Genomic DNA, 21,807 nt, shown 5'->3' with positions numbered 1-21,807 from the left:
CCTTCCTATTCTGATATCTTTACATTTTGCTCTCCCCATGTCATGAAAGAAAAGTTACTCAAGTATACAGTCAATCCATGAGATTATTTCAGAAGAGTTTTGAAGTTCAAACATATTGAAGTATATTACAAAAATATTCTTATGAGTTCTCCCTGAAACCACTGAATATAAATGATGAAGGAACCAGTGTGGCTGCCCCTGCTTCAAAGCCTTTATGTAACTCAACAACTAGATGAGTCACACAGAATGGCTTTTTCACAGAGATCTTTAGTAATGAGAACAATTACTATTCTTAATACTCCATTACTGTCCTGGAATACCAGAATACCATTCCTAATTAATTCGTTGACTAGCTTTTAAATAAAAACTGGTGATAAAATATTTACTACCTGGTCAGAAAAATATTACACTAGTAATTTGAATCAGTGGTATCTCTATTTCCGTAATTCCCTTGAAGCAAAAAACTGAGCTCCAGACAAAGTGGCTCAGATAACACACATGTACAAGATATTGAGATGTATGAGATGAATTATTGCCATTAAAATACTAGTTGCATAAAATTGAAAGAACATTTCCATTGAATCAAATCAAAGAGGCTGACTTTTACATCCCTTCTAACTGGTGAGTTATCTTCCCCAGACTAGATCTAGATTAGATAAAGTGTTTCTTCAATTTCTACCTAACATAAATGTGTTGAAATTCGAAGAATAAAGCCTCCTCCCTAAAGAAACATGACATTAAAGATAGGCCGTGTGCAGTAGACATCTACCTCTAAGTAGAGAGAGCAGAGAAATACCTGCTTGAGCACGTAGGTATATAAACATAGTGAATCCTGAAAGTGGCCCTTGCTGACATCAGGAAGCCCCTAGTCATGGCTTGAAAACACACTGCTCACTTTTCAAGAATCACTTAGGGAATTTCTTCAAATGCACATTTCCAGATCCTATCCCCCAAGAGTCTTAATTCAGAAAGATTAAGATGTGTCTTTGGAATAAGTACAGTATTTTTTTTAACTGATTTTTTAGAGAGAGAGGGGGGGGGGGGAGAGAAACATCAGTTTGTTGGTCCACATATTTATGCATTCATTGGTGGATTCTAGTATGTGCCCTGACCAGGGATGGAACCCCAAACCATGGCACATGGGGACAACACTCTAACCAACTCAGCTGCCCAGCCAGGACGTTAAGTACTGTATTTTTAAAATTACAAAAACTGCTAAACTACTTATGGACCCTTAGGCCACACTCAGAAACACTGTCAAATGGTTGTCATGAGGAACATCCATTGGTTGCCTCCTGTACGTGCCCTGACCAGGATGGACCCTGAAACCTATGTGCCAACTGGGAAATGAACCCACAACCTTTTGTGTACAGAACAACGCTTAACCAACTGAGCCTCCTGGGCTGGGCTATCACAATCATTTTACATAAATTGGGAGCAGAATCACAAGAATCCTTCCTAACTTCGACTTTGCTTAGTTAACTGAAACGCTAATTATAATGCTTCATTTGTATTCTCACAAAGAAAGAAGGTAGTATGAACTCTTTCTGTATAAAATTTCTATTCCACAATGATACTACCAAATCATTAATCACTTTAAAAGAGAAGTCAGTTAAATTAATGAGGGATTGTTTTAAATACTGTGGTTGAATAAAAAATTATTGTATTCCTGGAGTGGTCTACACTCTATGCTGTGTACAGGCACTGAATAAAACAATTATTGGAAATTTAAGTTGGCTAAACATACCCCTTTAAAGAAAAACCATTCTATTTCCTGATAACTAATTTCCATTACATTTAATGGGTAAAACTGCCCCAGAGTACAGTTACAAACAAATGCCCTGAATGACCCACCTTGGGCAAACAGGCAAGAGAAGCAACCCCACTCTACCTACCCAAGCCCCACACTGGGGGTCAAGCCCGCAACCCGGGCATGTGCCCTGACCGGACATCCAACTGTGACCTCCTGGTTTATAGGTCCACGCTCAACCACTGAGCCACGCTGGCCAGGCAAGGCTTCACTTTATGACTCTTGTAGTACAGTATGATTTTTCTAGTATACATATTTATCCACTGTGTTCACAGGCATAGATTAGAGTAAAATGAATCAAACTGAGACCACAGAAGTCATTTCTCTGAACCCAGTAACAATGCCAAAATAGGCTTTGACAAGCAAATGCCGAAGCTGATTACAAAGCACTATTAAAAATAAGTGTTACCTGCCTTTAAGAAGACATAGTACAGCCCTCTGGTGTGGCTCAGTGGTTGAGTGTCGACTTATGAACCAGGAGATCATACAGTTCAATTCCTGGTTGGGGCGCATGCCTGGGTTGCAGGCTCAATCCCGGAGGCAGCCAATCAATGATTCTCTCTCATCACTGATGTTTCTATCTCTCTCTCCCTCTCCTTCCTCTCTGAAATCAATAAAAAAAATAAAAGTAAAGAATATAGTATAAAAATTTAACTACTGGGTGACTGTTATCTGTAAAAGACTGACTTCCCCCCATATGTCTCCATAGAGAAGGCCAAGAAACAATGACCAAACCCAGAACAACGGCCTCCCTAACATCTAGAATGAGTTCTTTTTCTTCCTTGGGGCACAGGACTTTCAGTGCTAAAACCAAGACAATTCTAAAAAAACCAGGAAAATCATTCACCCTACAAAACATCTTGCTCATGGAACAGCTGGGTCTGGGTGTGGCTATGCTGCTCAGAGCTAAGGCAGAATGAGTTCGTGAAACACCATTTCCCATAAAAAGAAATCAGGGCTCTTTTTAGAGAAATTGCTAATTCCAGGTGTGAGCAGAATTATGAATACACAAAATGAACCTGAAATATCTTGTTATACCAGATACAAGAAAATTCTCAAAGACTAGAAGGGTCATATCAAAAAGACTCAGGAGCCAACTTGAAAGGGCTCCCACTGGCCAAAGATGGACTTATATAAGCTTCAAAAGATAATAATTACAGCTGATTGAAACCTATCAATTATGTTCAAATCCATGCGCTCATATATTTAAAAACATACAACGAGCCCTAACCGGTTTGGCTCAGTGGATAGAGCGTCGGCCTGCGGACTGAAAGGTCCCAGGTTCGATTCTGGTCAAGGGCATGTACCTTGGTTGCGGGCACATCCCCTGTGGGGGGTGTGCAGGAGGCAGCTGATCGATGTTTCTCTCTCATTGATGTTTCTGACTATCTCTCTCCCTTCCTCTCTGTAAAAAATCAATAAAATATATTTTTAAAAAACATATAACGAATTCGTCACTTTCAGAGGACGATGGGAAACCAACTCATTATCTTGGACACTGATAATGAGAAAGAATCTAGCATTTATTCTGTTTTTATATGAACCGGACCACTGTGTAACCAAAGAGTATATGAGGTAAATGTATCTCTTTTAAACAAGTACCCTATATAATAAAAGCCTAATATACTAAGTGTCCAGTCGTCTGGTTGGCCATTCAACCAATCAAAGCGTAATATGCTAATGATATGCTAAGGTTGCTCAACCGCTTGCTATGACATGCACTAACCACCAGGGGGCAGATGCTCCAACCGGTAGGTTAGCTTGCTGCTGGGGTCTGACCTATCGGGACTGAGCAAGATGGGCCGGACATGCCCTGGAGCCCTCCCTCGGTCCCTCCTGGCTGGCCAACCTCCTGAATCCCTCCCTGGCCCTGACCGTGCACTGGTGGGGTTTCTCAGCCTGGCCTACACCCTCTCGCAATCCAGACTGAAGGGCACTCCCTCCCCCACCCCCCATGCACAACTTTTGTGCACTGGGCCTCTCGTATACAAAATAAATGAAAAATAAATGACAGTTAAAACATCATTTTGTCACCCCAACAAATAATAGATTTAGGTATTGAGCATCAACAGCCACTCATATAACAAAGACAATCAGTATGTGCTTCCCAATGAAAGGTCACATCACCACCAGCCTAGTCCTGCCAAAGGGATCAAACACAAGTTGATCAAGTCTCTGGATCCCACTGCCAATCTGTTGGACATACAAAGGAGAGAGGATCGTGCTGAACTGTATTATTCAAATGCAATCAGCAAAATCCAGCCTATAGGTCATGCTATGGGACAAATGCTCCAGGTTCTTCAACAGATAAATTGTAAAGAAAAAAAAGAACAGAGGAGAAACATTTTTTTAATGAATGAGAATAAACTATAATGTCCACAGATGCACATTTGAGTGATAAAATTATAATAACATGCATGGAAATGATTACTATAAAGTCAAGGTGAGTTACTTAGGTAGAACAGGAGGGGCTGACATTAGGGTTTGGGAAAGTTACAAGGGTAGTCTCTTTATAATCACTCATCCAATTATACATTTATTTTTTTATTTTATAATAAAAAGTTTTAAAGTAATATTGTAAAATCTACCATTTAACACTTTCTATATTCAAAGCACTTCTATAAATACTAAGCATTTGCATTTTTAAATACTATGACATTGCTCCAAACAACCCCTGAAGATATTTACTATCACCGTTTTTCAGATAAGGAGACTGAGAAATCTTCAGCAAGTTACCCACAGTCACTGAGTTATTAGGGCAGAGCCAGGATTCAAATTCAGACAACTGACTCCAAAACCATTCTCTTGATGTGTATGCCCTATTAAATCCCTCACAAAATATTTATTGCTTACCTACTAAATCATGCTAAATGTTAAAGATACCAAGGGGAGTTTCTGCCTTCATGGAGCTCAAGGGCTAATGAAAAAGAAAGAGAATCGTCCAAGTGGGTATAAAGTTACGATTGTGGTCAGTACAATGAGGAAAGCTATATGGTGCTATGAGAATATATTCCATTGGGAGATAGGGAAAGCTTCTCTGCAAGGTGATGCCCCAAGTCTGAGTGAGAGAAAGTCACTAGGTAAGGGGGCAGCGGGTTTCCCCAGGCAGAGGAAGCAACAGGCAAAGAAGTCATCGACAGAGGGAGCTTGGCGCTTTGAGGACTGAGGGTGAAGCTAGTAGGACAGGAGATTAGGCTGAAGAGCTAGGAAGAACAGGAAGCTACTGATGGGTTTAATAAAACATGTTGCTGAAGAGGGATTTGATTGGGTTTGCCGTGTTTTTTTTTTAAATGAACTGAAGGAGGAGCCAATAGGGAGGCAGGAAGACCAGTTGAGAGGCTATTGCAGTCTTCCAGGTGGGACATGATGGTACCTGGGACCAAGCACAAGAGCTAGAAAGGAGTAGATGAGCCCTGGCTGGGTGGCTCAGCTGGCTGGAGCGTCATCCCATACACCAAAACGTTGCGGGGAAAAGACAGGACTTGATGGTGGAATGCGTGTGAGGAGTGAGGAGAAGATGTCAAGAAGGACTCAGGCTTCTGGCAGTGGGACTTGACTTTCAGAGGTGCTAGTCATTGACATAGGAAACAATGGGAGAGGGATGGGGACACTTGGATTTGTTGAATTTCAGGCACCACTGTGAGTGCCAAGTGGAAATGTCAAGTTAAGTCGTTGAATAAATGAGATCTGCGCCTGAGGAATAAACTCTAATCCTCAGTGTAGAGATGGTTATTATAGGAGGCTCAAAGATGAGACTGCCAAGAGTGACATAAAAAAAGAGAGATTTCAAGAATGACCTAAAATCAAATCTAGAAAACAAAGCAACTTCCTGAGCTTATCTAGGGGTCAAAACCTCAGAAAGGTTTAGTGAAACGGGGGGGGGGGGGGGGGGGGGGGGAATTGGGGAAAAACCGAAAGAAAATAAATTATCTGCCTCAGGAATAACACATTGACATTTCTAGATCATTTGAGATGTTAATTTCATGTCTTACTTGGCAGGGCCTGCACGCAGCCCCAGGTGCTGTGTGCCTGAGCTGACTTGCGCAAGAAGAAGAGACTCAAGCATGGAGCAAGGAGAGAAAGCCCTAGGCCAGCGGTTCTCAACCTGTGGGTCGCGACCCCTTTGGCGGTCGAACGACCCTTTCACAGGGGTCGCCTAAGACCATCCTGCATATCAGATATTTACATGACGATTCATCACAGCAGCAACATCACAGTTATGAAGTAGCAACGAAAATAATTTTATGGTTGGGTCACAACATGAGGAGCTGTATATAAAGGGCCAGGAGGTTGAGAACCACTGCCCTAGGCCCTTAGGGGCTGCTCTAAGGCAGGTGGAGAGGAACCACGAACACAGGGGTAAGGGGCTGTGTTACCAGAGATGCAAACAAAGGCATAGCCCTGTAGCTTCTATAACAAGGTAAAAATATAGTATATTGTAAAGCATGCTCTTGCCAAATAAGAGAAACAGGACTACACTCGCAGCTGCTGTAAAGCACAGGCCGTGACTCTGGCTCAGGAAAAGAGCAAAAGGACTAAGCCCTCCTGGACACCCAGCTTCAGGGGACCGAGACAACAGGAGCCCGACAATAAATGGACTTCTGCACACATGGGCTCTGGTTTCAGCAGAGAAGACTCTGTAAAGGGTTTGCAGGCACCAGAAATGGAAGAGCTTAAGTGAGCTTATTCACAAATGCATGAGACACTGCTTGTGGACTCGGAAATGGAGGTGGGGTGGGTGGAGTTAGGAAAAGCATCAATGAGGTCCTGCATGAGCAGATGAGCAAACACCTACAAAATTTTAGTTACTGTGATGAACGCAAACTCACTCGTGCAGGTGGCAGAGAACTTCAGAAATTCAGGTTTGAAGCCCATTTGGTTAGAGCAGTGATGGCGAACCTTTTGAGCTCGGCGTGTCAGCATTTTGAAAAACCCGAACTTAACTCTGGTGACGTGTCACATATAGAAATTTTTTTGATATTTGCAACCATAGTAAAACAAAGATTTATATTTTTGATATTTATTTAAATGCCATTTAACAAAGAAAAATCAAACAAAAAAATGAGTTCGCGTGTCACCTTTGATACGCATGTCATAGGTTCGCCATCACTGGGTTAGAGGGTTGTCACAATTTACCAAGGTTGGGGGTTCCATCTCCAATCAGGGGACAGACAAGAAGCAACCAATGAATGCATATATAAGTGGACCAACAAAATGATGTTTCTCTATCTCTCGTTCTTCCTTTCTCTTTCTCTCTCTCTAAAATCAGAAATTTTTTTAAAAAAGAAATTAAGGTTTGAATTTACAAATGAGTACTTGTGAAAATTTTTCTAATTTTCCAAGAGGTGTATTCTACACTCAATTTGAAAGTTCATTAAGTAGATCCTAATGTCTTATCCTAAAAATGCGCAGTTCATTCCATTTCCCTTGACCTCAGAGCATTTTACTTGGAGTCACCCTGTCCATTGCTCTTTACATCCCGCTTGTGCTATTCAGACATGGAAACCCCAGGAGAGCTGACAACTGTAGCCGGACTGACCAGTGCCCAGAGGAACTGACAAGCACTGGCCAGCCGCAGGGACAGGGCGGACACACCTCACGCTCCTACCTACATCCTCCCAAAGCAGCACCTGAGCTGACAAGCCCACCACAATGTAGTCAAATCTAGGCTTTCTGGAAAGCGCCGCTGTGCTTGGAGAATCTATATAAGCACACACCCCAGGACTAGCAAGATGTGGAAATGAGTAACTGGACCCAGGCGCTGGCCCTCCGGGCATCCAGGAAGAGACCCCCCCCCTCCCCACCCCCAGGGGCCATCCCTCATCATCACCCAACCAACTAACCCTAGTTTGGAAAGGGACCTAACAGTGACGGGTAAAAACATGAAGTTCCAAGTTTGCAATATGTTTTCCTTTCAAAAGCAAAGCTGCAATTTAAAAGGATAAACACACACACACACACACACACACACACACACACACACACACACAAAACCAGCAACTTTGCGTGCCATAATTTTAATACTGACAGCCTTCCACAGACATTTCATTTTCTAAAGCCTGAGCCCTCAGCACCAAACCTGCTGAGTCACCCATTCAGTACAATGTGCGACATTCTGCCTACAGGGACTCACACATTTTAAGGAATCTAGGGCACCTACCCCCACAAATGATCAGGTTGGGAAATGAAACCTAGGATATTTTTAAGAAGGCAACATTCAATTACTGGGGTGGCATCACAGCATGCACCCAAAACAAAAGTAGCCTAAGACTCGAAAGTGCTAGAAATAAAAGCTCCAGATAGAACGTTCACGTGTGGAGACTTCCATCTTCACTGTGAATGAACAGTAGGACCCGTCCATTTGGGGCTGAATTTATTGTTTAAAGACGATGTTAAGACACCTGAGAGGTTCTTAAGCCTATCTATAATGATAACTAGTGATAATTAATATCAAGGAAAACGCTCTCTCACTCTTGGATTTACTGTCTTTTGTTCCATCCACACAGCTTCATTAACTCTCACTTTCTATATTACAACTGCACTGTATTTCTCTTCCAAGTCCATCCCAATTATGTTTCTGTTTAACATTTCCAACGCCCAGCCTGATGCTATCACTCTGGTGCTTAGAAAATGTCAATAGCTGCCATACCTACAGGCTAAACTCCAATGCTAATCCCTCGGCTGAGGACTTTCAGGACCTGGCCAAGACTACCCTTCCCATCGGAGCTCCTGTGAGTCATCTCATACCCTCACTGGCAACTCACATCCCAAAGGGTACATGTACTGCATCTCTAAAACAGTTTGCTTGACTTATTTTATTTTTGTACAAATTATGAAAGTACATATTGCTTCCTTCGGACAGTTTTGCTCATTCAGATACACACTTTTTTCCTTTCTGAGGATACATATGCTGGTTTGGATTAGCTTTTTTTATGTTCTAGGCTTAATCATATATCTTCCTTTGTGTGTAATCACTGTATATATCACTATTCATATATAACTTCATCTTATGTTTATTAACCTTAAGAACTAGTTTCTTCATAACAAAGATACAGAAAACAATTACTCCTTTGTGCATAATCACTGTTTATATGTCAAGAGATTATAGACATCCAGAACTTTTTTTGAATACATATTTGCATTTGCTTATATAAGCACTAGAAGACCGATGCACAAAATTCATGCAAAAGTTAGGTCTTCCTTCCCCCAGCTGCCGGCACCAGCTTCCCTCTGGCACCCGAGACCCAGGCTTCCCTCACAGCCCTGGCTTCGTCTGGAAGGACATCCAGTCTAATTAACATATTACACTTTTATTATTATAGATAATATATATCTTGAAGAGTAAACAGCACCTATTAATACTGGCTATATGGAAGAGAGATTTTTTTTTCCACTGTACACACTTCTATATGCTTCAATGTTTTTAAACCATGTGATTATATGACCTATGTAAAAAATTACATTTAAAAATTATAACTAGTAAAAAAAAAGATAAATAAATAAATTAAATAAAATAAAATTATAACTAGTATCAATTTAAAGTAAAACAACCCCTACACCACAGCAAGTGTTAGATAAGATCCTATCTTTCACGGGGGTCCTCAAAACTGCCATCTTCCTCAAAAAACATTTTCCCACTAGCCACCCTGACTTAACTCCCCTAGGTAAAATGCAAACAAGTATTCTGAGGGCAATAAGTGCATTTTGCCATTATCCATCATCAAAGGGTTGAGGATTAATTTATCACATTAGCATAATAAAAGAAAGTTACAAAGAGGCTGGGTATAGTTCACCTAACTCCTATTGCTTTTCCTTTTTCTCTTAAGTAACTAAATTCACTTTGTTTTACTCAAAGAACTTTTGTATTAGTAAAAGAACTCATTTAGGAATTCTGTAAGTCCTGCCCAAGCAAACTGGAGCCATGGATTGCTGTGTGAATGTTTTTACTGTCTCTACAAACATCTGCCTTCCCATCCAGTCTTCTCTTGAGGCCCAATCTCAGCCCTAGAGGGCTGGCACAGGAAATTGCCAGGCATTACAGAAAGCAATTATCCAAGCTCTTGTGACACCTAGGCAAGGCTAGGACCATTCTCTAGGAACTGAGGTTGAAATCTCAAATCTAAACATGTCAATGGGATACTTGAATTTGTTCTCATCTCAAACAATAATCGATTCATTCAGGCAGACTCTGTCTACTAAGAGCCTACCTACTATGTCCTTGACACGGCACTCAGCAACTAACTAAGCAAAAAATGATCCAATGAAATAAGATTCGTAAATATACAGCAGATACTCAGTAAGTGCACATTAATTAGACTTGATTAACTTCTTGAACTTCCCTGCCTAATCTTTGAAAAGTCTTTCATTACTATTTTCTTTATATGGCAGTAGACTTCAGTTTTCCATGTCACTAGCCTGTGACTTTTTCCCATTATATAAAGATACACTTTGTCATGCTGGTCCAGTAATGAAAATGTTTTCTAAACTATTCACTCACTTTTGCCATATTTCTCTTGCTGTTGCCTAGAGTCAAGTAACTGTGGCTAGTGAATCTGAGGCTCTTGGTCCAGGTGAGTTAACTGGCCTGGCACAAGGCCAAACTGCAACCCTAGACTATGGCAGCCTGCTCAGCAAAGCTGGACTAACAACTGGCACATGAGGAGAAGGCCAGCCCCGATTATCACAGCTTCAGTCTGCTGCCTAGAACCAACTCCAAGTGCTTCTAAAGTGAGGCCGAGATATCAACTGTCAAGACTTGAGCATCAACCTTCCTGACCTTACACCAAAGTTTCCTTAGTACCTGAAAATACCTGAGATAAAAATTATTTTTACTACTTTAGTCAATAGTGATGCCCACCCTGCAGATTGGTGCAGCCACTATAGAAAAATTAACAATGGATCTGCCTTATGACCCAGAGATCCCACATCTGGGAATCTAACTGAAGAAACCCAAAACACTAATTTGAAAGAATACATGCACCCCTATGTTCACTGCAGCATTCTTTACAATAGCCAAGCTATGGAAGCAACCCAGGTGCCCATCAGTAGATGAGTGGATAAAAAAAGCTGTGGTACATATACACTGAGTGGCCATATTGTTGTGCCCTCCTGACGTTTGTAGGCAAATTAGCTATAATTTCGCACTGAAGTTGCTAGAGGGCCAGACCATTATAAATAGGAAAGCAGGTTGTTAACCACGACAGAAGTGATTTTTTTCTGAAGATATGGGTAAACAACGCGACTTAACAGCTTTTGAACGTGAGTGGCCATATTATTATGACCACCCCATCAGTACTTCGTTGGGCCACCTGTTGCCTTCAATACTGCGGTGATATTTCTTGGCACTGACGCCACAAGATGTTGAAAGGCGATGAGAGGAATCTGACACCATGCCTGATGAATAGCACTGTCCAGTTCTGTGAGATTTGATGGTTGTGGAACCAGCTGCCTGATGGCTTTTAACTTCGTCCCACAAATGCTCAATTGGATTGAGATCTGGTGATTGTGGGGGCCACCTAAGCAAGGCAAGGTCTCCCTCATGTTCTTGAAAGCACTCCTGCACAATACGAGCACCGTGGCATGGCGCATTGTCTTGTTGGAAGAAGCCATCTCCATTGGGATACGCCATCAACATGATAGGATGAACTTGATCAGCAACGATACTTAGGCATGTTGTGCTACTCAGACGTTGTTCCACATGAATTAAAGGGCCCAAATCATGCCAGGAAAACATGCCCCAAACCATAACACTGCCCCACCAGCTTGAAGAGTTGTACTCATGCATGTGGGGTGCATGCTTTCATGCTGTTTCTGCCAAATTCTCACTCTGCCATCTGCATGATGCAACTGGAAACATGATTCATCGGACCACATGACTTTTTTCCAATGCTCGACTGTCCAATCCTTGTGTTCCTGTGCGAATTGGAGACATTTTATCTTGGTAACTACAGACAGCAAAGGTGTTTGAACAGGCCTTCGGCTTCCATATCCCATATAATGTAGTGTATGGCTAATTTGCCTATAAATGTCAGGTGGTTATAATAATCCGGCCACTCAAAATATATATATATTAGAATATTTCTCAGGCATAAAAAAATAATGAATCTTACCATTTGTGACAACATGGATGGACCTAGAGTGTATTATGCTCAGTTAAGTAAGTTAGTCAGCGAAAGACAAACACCCTATGATTTCACTGATACGTGGAATCTACAGAACAAAATAAACAAAATTGAAACAGACATAGGTACAGAGAGAGAGAACTTGTGGTTGACAGAGTGGGGGACGGTTAGGGGACTGGATGAAAGATGGGACGGGTGTTGGGAGGATGAGTGAAAAAGGTGAAGGGATTAAGAAGTACAAACTGGTAATTACAGAACAGTCATGGAGACATAAAGTACAGTAGGGAATACAGTCAGTAATATTATCATAAGTATGTATGGTGTCAGGCGGGTATCAGATTTATCACGGTGGTCTAGTAAGTTATATAATGTCCAATCACTGGGTTATACACCCGAAACATACAATATTGTGTGTAAACTGTAATTGAAAAATAAAAAATATATATTAAAAAAAAAAATGATACCCACCCAAGTAAAATCAAAATCCTCACACATTGGAGATGTCCAAAAGAGACTAATTAGAAGGGGGAAACCCTATGTTAGTGACCACTACCAGACATAACTTTCCTCATTATCATCTGCAAACACTTCTTAAGCTCCTACTGGGTGCAAGGGATAACAAAAAGTGTTACCCATGGTCCTAACCACATGGAGTTTTCAGCCAATAACTACACTGTGAAGCATGGAGAGGCATTTGAACACTCCTAGACACGAAAACACCTTTTCCCTTTAGGTTAGGCTTCTCTAGCTGGCTACTTTTAACCATGTCTGCATTTTTTTTCTCTATAGAAGGAAGTCAGTAAGAAAAAAACGAGGAAGAAAAGGCGAAGGGAAGAGAGATGGACAGATTGAAGGGTAGACCCCAGTGTCTGATGTGTCTAGCTGACACTCAATTAATCCAAACGTATAAGAATACATGAGGGTTCTCTTCTTCATGCTGAATCTAATTTTCCGTAGTAAAGTAGTCACTGTATCTTAAGAGGCACCATTTGGTCCTGTGTGGTCCAGCTCCCACCCCCACAGAACTGCAGATATTTTATACTACACCACATGCTTATCTCCCATTCATAAAGGAGCGAACATTTTTTTAAACCCATAAACACATATTACCAGAAATATAGCACAGCTAAAGGCATCAGTACTATAAAAAAAGTATGTGAATGATATGCATTTCAATTCTAAGTAGCATATAACTTATAAAGTGAATGTCCTAATATACTTGTTTTCTTATTTAAGGCTATTATAAAAATCCAAGTCCTGAAAGACTGATCTATTTTCCTGAGTTTATACTTCACCTCTTCTATTACCTGAAACTTCCAGGTGGTATACATGAGAGGTTTTATGGGCTGCTTCATTTAATGTCACCTTTAAAGTGCTATTCTCTCTAATTCGTCTCCTAAACCCTCTTCCTGGATTTTCCAAAGTTTTATCTGCCCAGCGCTGCAGATGAGCTGGAAGGCTTGGGGGAATGTGCCCGGTGACGGGGTGGTAACCCACAGCGTGAGGCTTCCAGGCCCCCAGAGGCAGACTGCAGTACTAAGACTCTGACCCTGACCCCACCTTCAAAACTTTCTGTCCCCGCTTACTGAGCACTCTGAACCACTTAATTCTCAACCCCTTTTCCACAGCATTTATCACTACCCAAAAGTGTCTCCCGTGTTTGCTTATTGTCTGGTCCCCGTAAGAATACAATCTCTAGAGAGCTGGGCATTCCTGTGTCTTGTTGACTCAACCCCAGCTACCAGAGTAATACCTGGCTTGTACAAAATGCTCAATAAAAGCATACTGAATAATAACTTCTTACAATACGCTCAAGAATCGCGGTGTCATTTGTCAGTGATCAACAAGCCAACTAGTAAAATCTTGGGGTCCTTATTTTTTTTAATCAGTGTGGAGAAAAGAAAGAGAAAAAATACACCTGCTCACCAACTCTTGCTAAAGGAGACTGGGGGGGGGAGGGGGAGGGGAACACAGCTACATGAAGGTTTTTAAGAAAAACTGCTATTACTACTCTTTTAGACTCCTGCAGAAGTTCCTCGCCCTTAGCATACTGAATGGCTGATCAATGACAGCGTGAGCCCGCCTGCCGCCTCCCCTGCCACCCGGATCTCCGCGCTGCCCTGGGGCCCAGGAAGGCCGTTCCGGGGAAGAGCTGTTGTGATTTTTAGAGGAGCGAGCAGGTCAAACCACAAGCAAATACCAAGCCCGGGGGTAGCGGTCCCTCCAACAAATATCCTCCCGGAGCCGGGCCGCTGCCCCACGTGCTCGGACAACCCGTCCAGGGGCTGTGAGCGTCCGGCTGGGGAGCAGCCCTTTCAGGTCGGGGTGCGAGCCGGAAGCCGCGAGGCAGGGAGAGCAGGGGTTTGGCGCGCAGGAAGAGAAAAGCTCATTGAAACATGTTCTTTCCCATCTTCCCTACGCACCGCCCTACGCGCCCTGCCTCTCGGACCACAGCCTCCCCTCGTGGCACACGACGGGGTCCGGGCACCCCCTTCCCAACGCTGCGTGACTTCTCAGCACGGTGGGCGCAGCAGGTCGCGGTGAGAGGCGCCCCGGGCTTGGGTGCGAGAGGCCGCGCGAGCGTCTCCGGAAGAAGGTCCCGAAGTGCCCTCCGCGGAGAACCGGCAGCAGAGGCGCCGAGAACGCGCGCCGGGCGCAGAGCAGCATCGGACCGGCTCCGGCCCGGGATACCGTGCGTCTCGGCGGCCTGAGCCCGAGCCCGCCCCGGGGGCCGAGGGGCCGCTCGCTTCCACCGCCGGGCCGGGGCGGACGGGCCCTCCGCGACCCCCGCGGCTCCGGGAGCGGGCGGCGGGCACCGGAAGCGGGAGGGCCGGGCCGGGGCGGGCGCGCGGGGCGGGGGAGGCCGCTACTCACCCCCGGCCGGCGGCGGGCGGCCAGCCGTCTCCAGGCGGCGGCGAAGTCGGGCGGCGGGGCTCGCCGGCTCCAGCAGACGAGGGAGAGCAGGGTCCCCAGCAGGAAGGCGGCCGCGGCGCCGATCAGGTACAGGCTGAGCCGGAGCAGGACGGCGCCCGGCCCCGCGCCTCCGGCCGCCCCGGGCCCCAGGTAGGAGAGGGACGCGGCGGCGAGGACGGCCACGGCCACCGCCACCCGCCAGCTCCCGCCGCCGGGGCCCCTCGGGGCCGCCGCGTCCTCCCGGGGCTCCGGCCGCCGCTCGCCCGGAGCGCCCACGGCCGCCGCGGGGCTGGGGCCGGGGCCGGGGCCGGCGCCGCTGCTGTCGGTGGCCTCGGGGTGCATGCTGCCGCCTGGGCCGCGGGGGGCAGGCTCATCTCCCGCCCCGCGGTCCCCCGGCGCGGCCCCGGCCCGTGGCCTCTGCGCGGCCGCTCCTGCCCCGGCCGCCGCCGCAGCTCCGGAGGCAGAGGCGGGCGGCGCTCATACCCTCGCGGCCGCCCTCCGAGGGCGCGGCTCCCGCGGACCCCGCCGAGCTCCTCCGGGCCCTCCGCGCCGCCCCGGCGCCGGTCCGCAGTGCCCCGGGCGCGCCCAGGTAGCCGGCGGTGTTGTGACTTCAGCGGGCGCAGCCCGAGGCGGGGCGGGGCGGGGCGGGGGCGGCCCGGGAGTGGAGCCGGCGGAGGGCGGGGGGCGGAGGGCCCGCTGAGTGACAGCGCGAGGTGCCCGCCTTCCGGGCACGGGGAGGGGTCTGGCCCGCCCCCGCCTCGCCGGGGAGGGGGCGCGACCAAGGCTTCGAAAGCCGCCGGGTCCTGGCCTCCCCTTTCCCCCCCCCCCCCCCCCCCCACACACACACACCGTCTGGGGATGGACATTTTTGCTGCAGGTGCCAGAGGCACTGGTCATTCTGGAGCTCAGGTGACGCCTTAATCCTCGCTCTCCGTTCATCCCTGGCAAGTAACCTCCTCGCATGCTCACAGCCCCCCAAATGTCCGCCTCGTTTTCACCTGCTACTTAGGTTAAATAGGCAACCATTCCTGATCCTCACCTTTAACACGGTTACCCTAACAAACCCTCCCCGGCCCCCCCACTTTCCCATCAGCCGCCTCAGGGAAGGAGTCAGACAAACGTGGAGTAAAGGAAGCCTGCAATTCCTAGTTGTGCAAAGGCCCAAACAAGTGAGCCTGGCGCCAGGCGGGTAGCAGCTTCCCTCATCGCTTTGACTCCAAGTCCCTACATTTTTGTTGCCAGCGACTCAATATAAATGCCACTGCCCACGCAAGTGAACTTGGTCCAGATGATTTTTAGAGCACGTACTTTCTACCACGGCCCCAGCGCTAATGCACAGATCAGGCTGGCTGAGAAGACACCACTACGCTAGAGAAATACAAGTAATGACTATTAACACCAATAAAGCGGCAGGTGTGCCTTTAAGGAATAAATAAGGAATTCTAAAAAGATTAATGATTATTAAAGGGCGGGGGCGGTAGAGTGGAGAGAACAAATCCAGAATAGAAAAGGACAGGAGAGGGAAAAAGATGAGGGAAGCAGAGAGAAATAAAGGTTATGGGAAACACTTATAAGCAGAAGCTCACAACTCTCTGCTTCTATCAGTCACAAAGAATTTCAAGTTTAAAGGCACTATTGTTTTCCAATAAATTGAGTTATAGCCTACTTCCCAGTAAGCACAGTTAAGGAAAATAAGCATTAAAAATATTTTTAAATACTGTGACTATACTACTGTGTTTCTCTAAGGAATCATCTGTGTCATAGCAACAGAGAAAAATATACAACATTGTTGTGTAAACTAAAATATTTAGTGGATACTTATTCTTTGAAAACAAAGTATTGTCCAAGAGGTTATTATTTAAAAAAAGAAATACTGGTGTCCATAGATATACACAGCCCACCCTTGTATTCATGTCTTCATAATAAATTTCCCTGGAATGGCATAGATTCATAGAGGCTAAAAATAATCACTAACAGCTCTAACAAAACAGCATATAAATGAATTATTTTATATCCTATCTAGTAAGGAGGGAATATGCTAATTGACTGCCCCATCCTCAAAGATGGTGGTGCCCAGTCCCCTCAGCCCCCTAGCCGCCCAGGGACCAGCCTGAGGCACAGGTAACCAGGGCCTGCCAAGGCTTGCGCTGCCAGCAGTGGCAGCAGCAGAGGTGTGATGGGGCATTGCCTTCCCCTGATCGCCAGGTCGCTTCCCACCCCTGAGGGCTCCCGGACTGTGAGAGGGGGCAGGCTGGGCTGAGGGACCCCCCTCCAGTGCATGAATTTTCATGCACCGGGCCTCTAGTATCTATATAAAAATGTATTTACATGTGTCATTTTTTTAAATCTTTGTTTTAAATATTAATATTCATGTGACACTTCTTATACCTTGTAAGTTAAAGATAAGAAGATATTGACTGCCTTATGCCAGCTGTGACTTTGCCATGCCTAGATGATGACATCAAATGAAGTTACTACCTTCCTGTTCTCCTTTAAATAAATAAAGTAGTGCAACAGACTTTGAAAGATTCCTTTTTCCTCTAAAATAGTTAACATTCATCCCACTAGTTCTCCTCAAAGTGTACCCATTAATCCAAATTATTTCAAGGAAAGGATGGGTAGTTTGTTTTTACCAACAATCATATCTACATTTTTTATCATTTACATGCCAAGGACTGTGTGCTAAGGGCTTTATATACATTCTCCAATTTACATCCATAGCTGACAATAATGGTAACTAATTGAGTACTCACTGTGTGCCAGATACTGTTCTAAGCACTAGACATGCTTCATCTATGTTCACAACAACCCTGGTAATGTCATCACCATCTACCCATGAGGACACTGAGGCAAAGGAGGTAAAATAACTTGCTCAGCATTACAGAGCCAATAAATATCACGGTCAGTTTTAGAGCTATGCATTTAACCACTATGTCATGGCACTTCCTTATAAATGTCATTTATTCATCCCATATTACAAAGGAGGAAAGACAGGGTTTAAATCCATGAGCTTAAGACCTGCGTTTTATACTTTAAAGTATTTAGTTTTGTTGCTTTGTGAGGGTAGCTGGTATCTTAACCAGGCTCCTGATAAGTTCTAAGTGATTATAACTTGAATCAGTAAAGGAGAAACTGGCCTGACTTTTATTAAGGGTCCTGGTCTGGAACTCTTAAGACCACGGTCTTTCCAACACACCAGTATATTGCTCCCCAAAATAACGCAGATCTGGAGAAATGTACACTCATGGTCAGAAAACTTCCTTAAAGCATATGCCGTTCTGCTGCTAAGCCAGCACTGACACTTCAAACATTTCCTAACAAATAATACTGGGCCTCTACCCTGTGCAATGTTGGAGGAACACAGAAGTCAGGTAAGATAAGGAGTACCGGGGACTGACTAGGGTCAGGAGGTATGGAGGGAGATGAGGCCAGAGGTCAGGCATTAAATTAGAATCCTGGTGTCCTTCCTAGAAGTTGGTGTTGAGTCCTTCCAGGTCTAAGGCTTAAAAAGCAAACTGAGTAGAGAGGCCTTATTTGTATTCCTTAAAGATAGCACATTTTGATAGGCAATAATTGAATGTTCCATAGGCTATCTTCATCATTCTCTTAAGATGGGAAAGACATCTGCCTTAACTCATTGGGACATTATGAGGACAAATTAAATGGGGAAAAATGACATTTAAAATAATAGGCAGTGTAAATAGGTAAACAATACCTGATATCTGTCAAAATGTGATACATCTTCCCCTTCATGAGTATATTTCTCCTTAAACCCTCTGGCCACCTTGGAAGTGATTAGGATTAGAGAAAAGACCACAGTATTTTCCCTTGACCACTTTGGGGAAAACTGAATAAAGATGTTAACATGAGCCTAGATATTCTACTTTCTTCTACTGATTCACTGTAAGACCCTAACAGATCAGTTAACTTCTCTCTCTCTCTCTCTCTCTCTCTCTCTCTCTCTCTCTCTCTCTCTCATAACTTTCAAGCAGAATTTGGTTTACAAAAATATGTGTGACAAACTTCAAAAATAAATCATAAAGTACTTTAAAAACAAGTAATAAATGACCAAAGCTTAAAGGAAACGTGCTGCAGCATTTCTAAGAGGAAGATGAAACTCTGAACAAAATTTTAGAACACATGTACAGGTTGTCCCCCCAAAATGTATACACACTTTGAATAATTATTAATTCTAAGGGTTAAATTGGAAAAGAAACATCAATTGAGCTATCTGCTGTTAAGTGTGTATACATTTTTTTGGGACACCCTCTATATCATCATGCTAAGCGAGGCTCCATATTAGTACAGCCATACCTCATTTTATTGCACTTTGCTTTACTGTACTTCACAAACATTGCATTTTTTACAAATTGAAGATTTGTGGCAATCCAGCGTCAAACATGTCTATCAGTGCCATTTTGCAACAGCATGTGCTCACTATGTGTGATATCTTGGTAATTCCTGCAATATTTCAAACTTTTTCATTATTACTATATTTTTATGGTGTTCTGTGACGTTTGATGTTACTATTGTAATGTTTGGAGCTGTCACGAACCACACCCATATAAGATGACGAACTTAGCCCTAACCGGTTTGGCTCAGTGGATAGAGCATCGGCCTGCGGACTCAAGGGTCCCAGGTTCGATTCTGGTCAAGGGCATGTACCTTGGTTGCGGGCACATCCCCAGTGGGGAGTGTAGTGTGCAGGAGGCAGCTGATTGATGTTTCTCTCTCATCAATGTTTCTAACTCTCTCTCCCTCTCCCTTCCTTTCTGTAAAAAATCAATAAAATATATATATTTTTAAAAAAGATGACGAACTTAATCAATAAATGTGCTCCAACTGCTCCCCCGACTGGCCATTCCAGTATCTGTCCCCTTGGGATTCCCTATTCCCTCAAACATAACAATATTTACATTAGGCTAATTAATCATCATCTGATGCCTCTAAGTGTTCAAGTGAAAGGAGGAGGTGCATGTCTCTCACTTTACATCAAAAGCTAGAAATGATTAAGTTTAGTGAGGGAGGCAGGCGAAAGCTGAGACAAGCCAAAAGCGAGGCCCCTTGTGCCAAGTTAACCAAGTTGTGAATGCAAAGGAAAAGTCCTTGACGGAAATTAAAAGTAGTTACTCCAGTGAACACATGAATGGTAAGAAAGCAAAACAGCCTTATTGCTGATACGGAGAAAGTTTGAGTGCTCTAGATAAATCAAGCCAGCCCCAACATTTCCTTATGCCAAAGCCCAATCCATGGCCAGGCCCCAACTGTCTTCAAATCTCTGAAGGCTAAGAAGGGTGATGAAGCCACAGAAGAAAAGCTTAAAGCTAGCAGAGGTTGGTTCATGGGGTTTATGTCTCCGTAACATAAAAATGCAAGGGGAAGCAGCAAGCTGTAGCACATTACCCAGAAGATCTAGATAACAAATGAAGGTGGCTATGTTAAACAACAGATTTCAATGTAGACCAAATAGCCTTCTGGTGGAAAAAGACGCCATCTAGGACGTTTAGAGCTAGAGAGGACGCAATTCCTGGCTTCAAAGGACAGACTGACTCTCTTGTTAGGGGCTAATGCAGCTGGAGACTAAGTTGAAGCCAATGCTCATGTACCACTCCAACAATCCTAGGGCTATTAAGAATCATGCTTCATCTACTCTGCCTGTGCTCTATAAATGGAACAAAGCCGGGATGAGCAGCACATCTGTTTACAATATGATTTACTGACTATTTTAAGCCTATTGTTGAGACTGTTCAGATAAAAATAAAGGTTCCTTTCAAAATAATACTGCTCATTGACAATGCACCTGGTTACTCACCCAAGAGTTAACTGATGGAGATGTATAAGATTAAAGTTGTTTTCATGCCTGCTAGAACAACATCCATTCTGCGGCCCATGGATCAAGGAGTAATTTCGACTTTCAAGTCCTACTATTTAAGAAATATATTTTGTAAGGCTTTAGCTGCCATAGTGATGCCTCTGATGGATCTGGGCAGAGTAAATAAAACACCTTCTGGAAAGGATTCACCATTCTAGATGCCATTAAGAAGATTTGTGATTCTTGGGAAGAGGTCAAAATATCATTAACAGGAGTTTGGAGGAAGTGGAATCCAACCTGCATGGATGACTTTGAGGGGTTCAAGACTTCAGTGGAGGCAGTAACTACAGATGTGGTGGAAGTAGAATTAGCAGTGGAGTCTGAATTGCAGTGAATGAATTGCTACAATCCTATATAATAAAACCCTAATATGCAAATTGACCAAACAGTGGAATGACCAGTTGCTATGATGCACACTGACCACCAGGGGGCAGGCGCTCAATGCAGGACTTGCCCCCTGGTGGTTAGTGCACTTCCACAGGGGGAGTGCTGCTCAGCCAGAAGCCAGGCTCATGGCTGGCAAGCGCAGCAGCAGTGACCGAGCCGGGAGCCTCTCCCACCTCCGCTGCAGGCAAGTGGTAAAGAGCGAGGGGTCCCAGACTGCGAGAGCCCTGGACTGCGAGAGGGATGTCTGCCTGAGGGGTTTCAGACTGCAAGTGGGTGCAGGCGGGCCTGAGGGGACCCCCCCCCGGGGGACCCCCCCCCCCCCCCCCCCCCCCCCCGCTTCCCCCAGTGCATGAATTTCCTGCACTGGGCCTTTAGTCTCATGATAAAAGAAAGTGGTTTTTGAGATGGAATTACTCCTGGTGAAGATGCTGTGAAGACTATTAAAATGACAGCAAAGCACTTAGAATATTACATAAACTTAGTTGATACAGCCGCAAATTGTTCTAATTTGTTCCAGTTTTTTTTTTTTTTAAATATATTTTTTATTGATTTTTTACAGAGAGGAAGAGAGAGAGATAGAGAGTTAGAAACATCGATGAGAGAGAAACATCGATCAGCTGCCTCCTGCACATCCCCCACTGGGGAAGTGCCCACAACCCAGGTACATGCCCTTGACCGGAATCGAACCCGGGACCTTTCAGTCC

General features: G+C 44.5%; 1 protein-coding gene across 4 annotated transcripts in view; it reads right to left on the bottom strand.

The window, feature by feature from the left end:
• The window catches only part of SNX25 (sorting nexin 25), a 93,239-nt gene extending 77,787 nt beyond the window's left edge, over nucleotides 1-15,452 (bottom strand). For 3 of the 4 annotated variants that reach the window (XM_036299882.1, XM_036299883.1, XM_036299884.1), the window contains exon 1: nucleotides 14,806-15,451. In XM_036299882.1, the coding sequence (XP_036155775.1) occupies nucleotides 14,806-15,186 (381 nt within the window). In that variant the 5' untranslated portion in view covers nucleotides 15,187-15,451. Of the gene's footprint in view, nucleotides 1-14,805 lie in introns of all 4 variants that reach the window. The other variant, XR_004966100.1, reaches the window with a different exon arrangement.
• Between the last annotated feature and the right edge of the window lie 6,355 nt (nucleotides 15,453-21,807).

This window comes from Myotis myotis, unplaced genomic scaffold (assembly GCF_014108235.1).
Source record: "Myotis myotis isolate mMyoMyo1 unplaced genomic scaffold, mMyoMyo1.p scaffold_m19_p_3, whole genome shotgun sequence".
Classification (NCBI taxonomy): Eukaryota; Metazoa; Chordata; class Mammalia; order Chiroptera; family Vespertilionidae; genus Myotis; species Myotis myotis.
The sequence above is the reverse complement of the archived record's forward strand: the minus strand, read 5'-3'. Positions and strand labels throughout refer to the sequence as shown.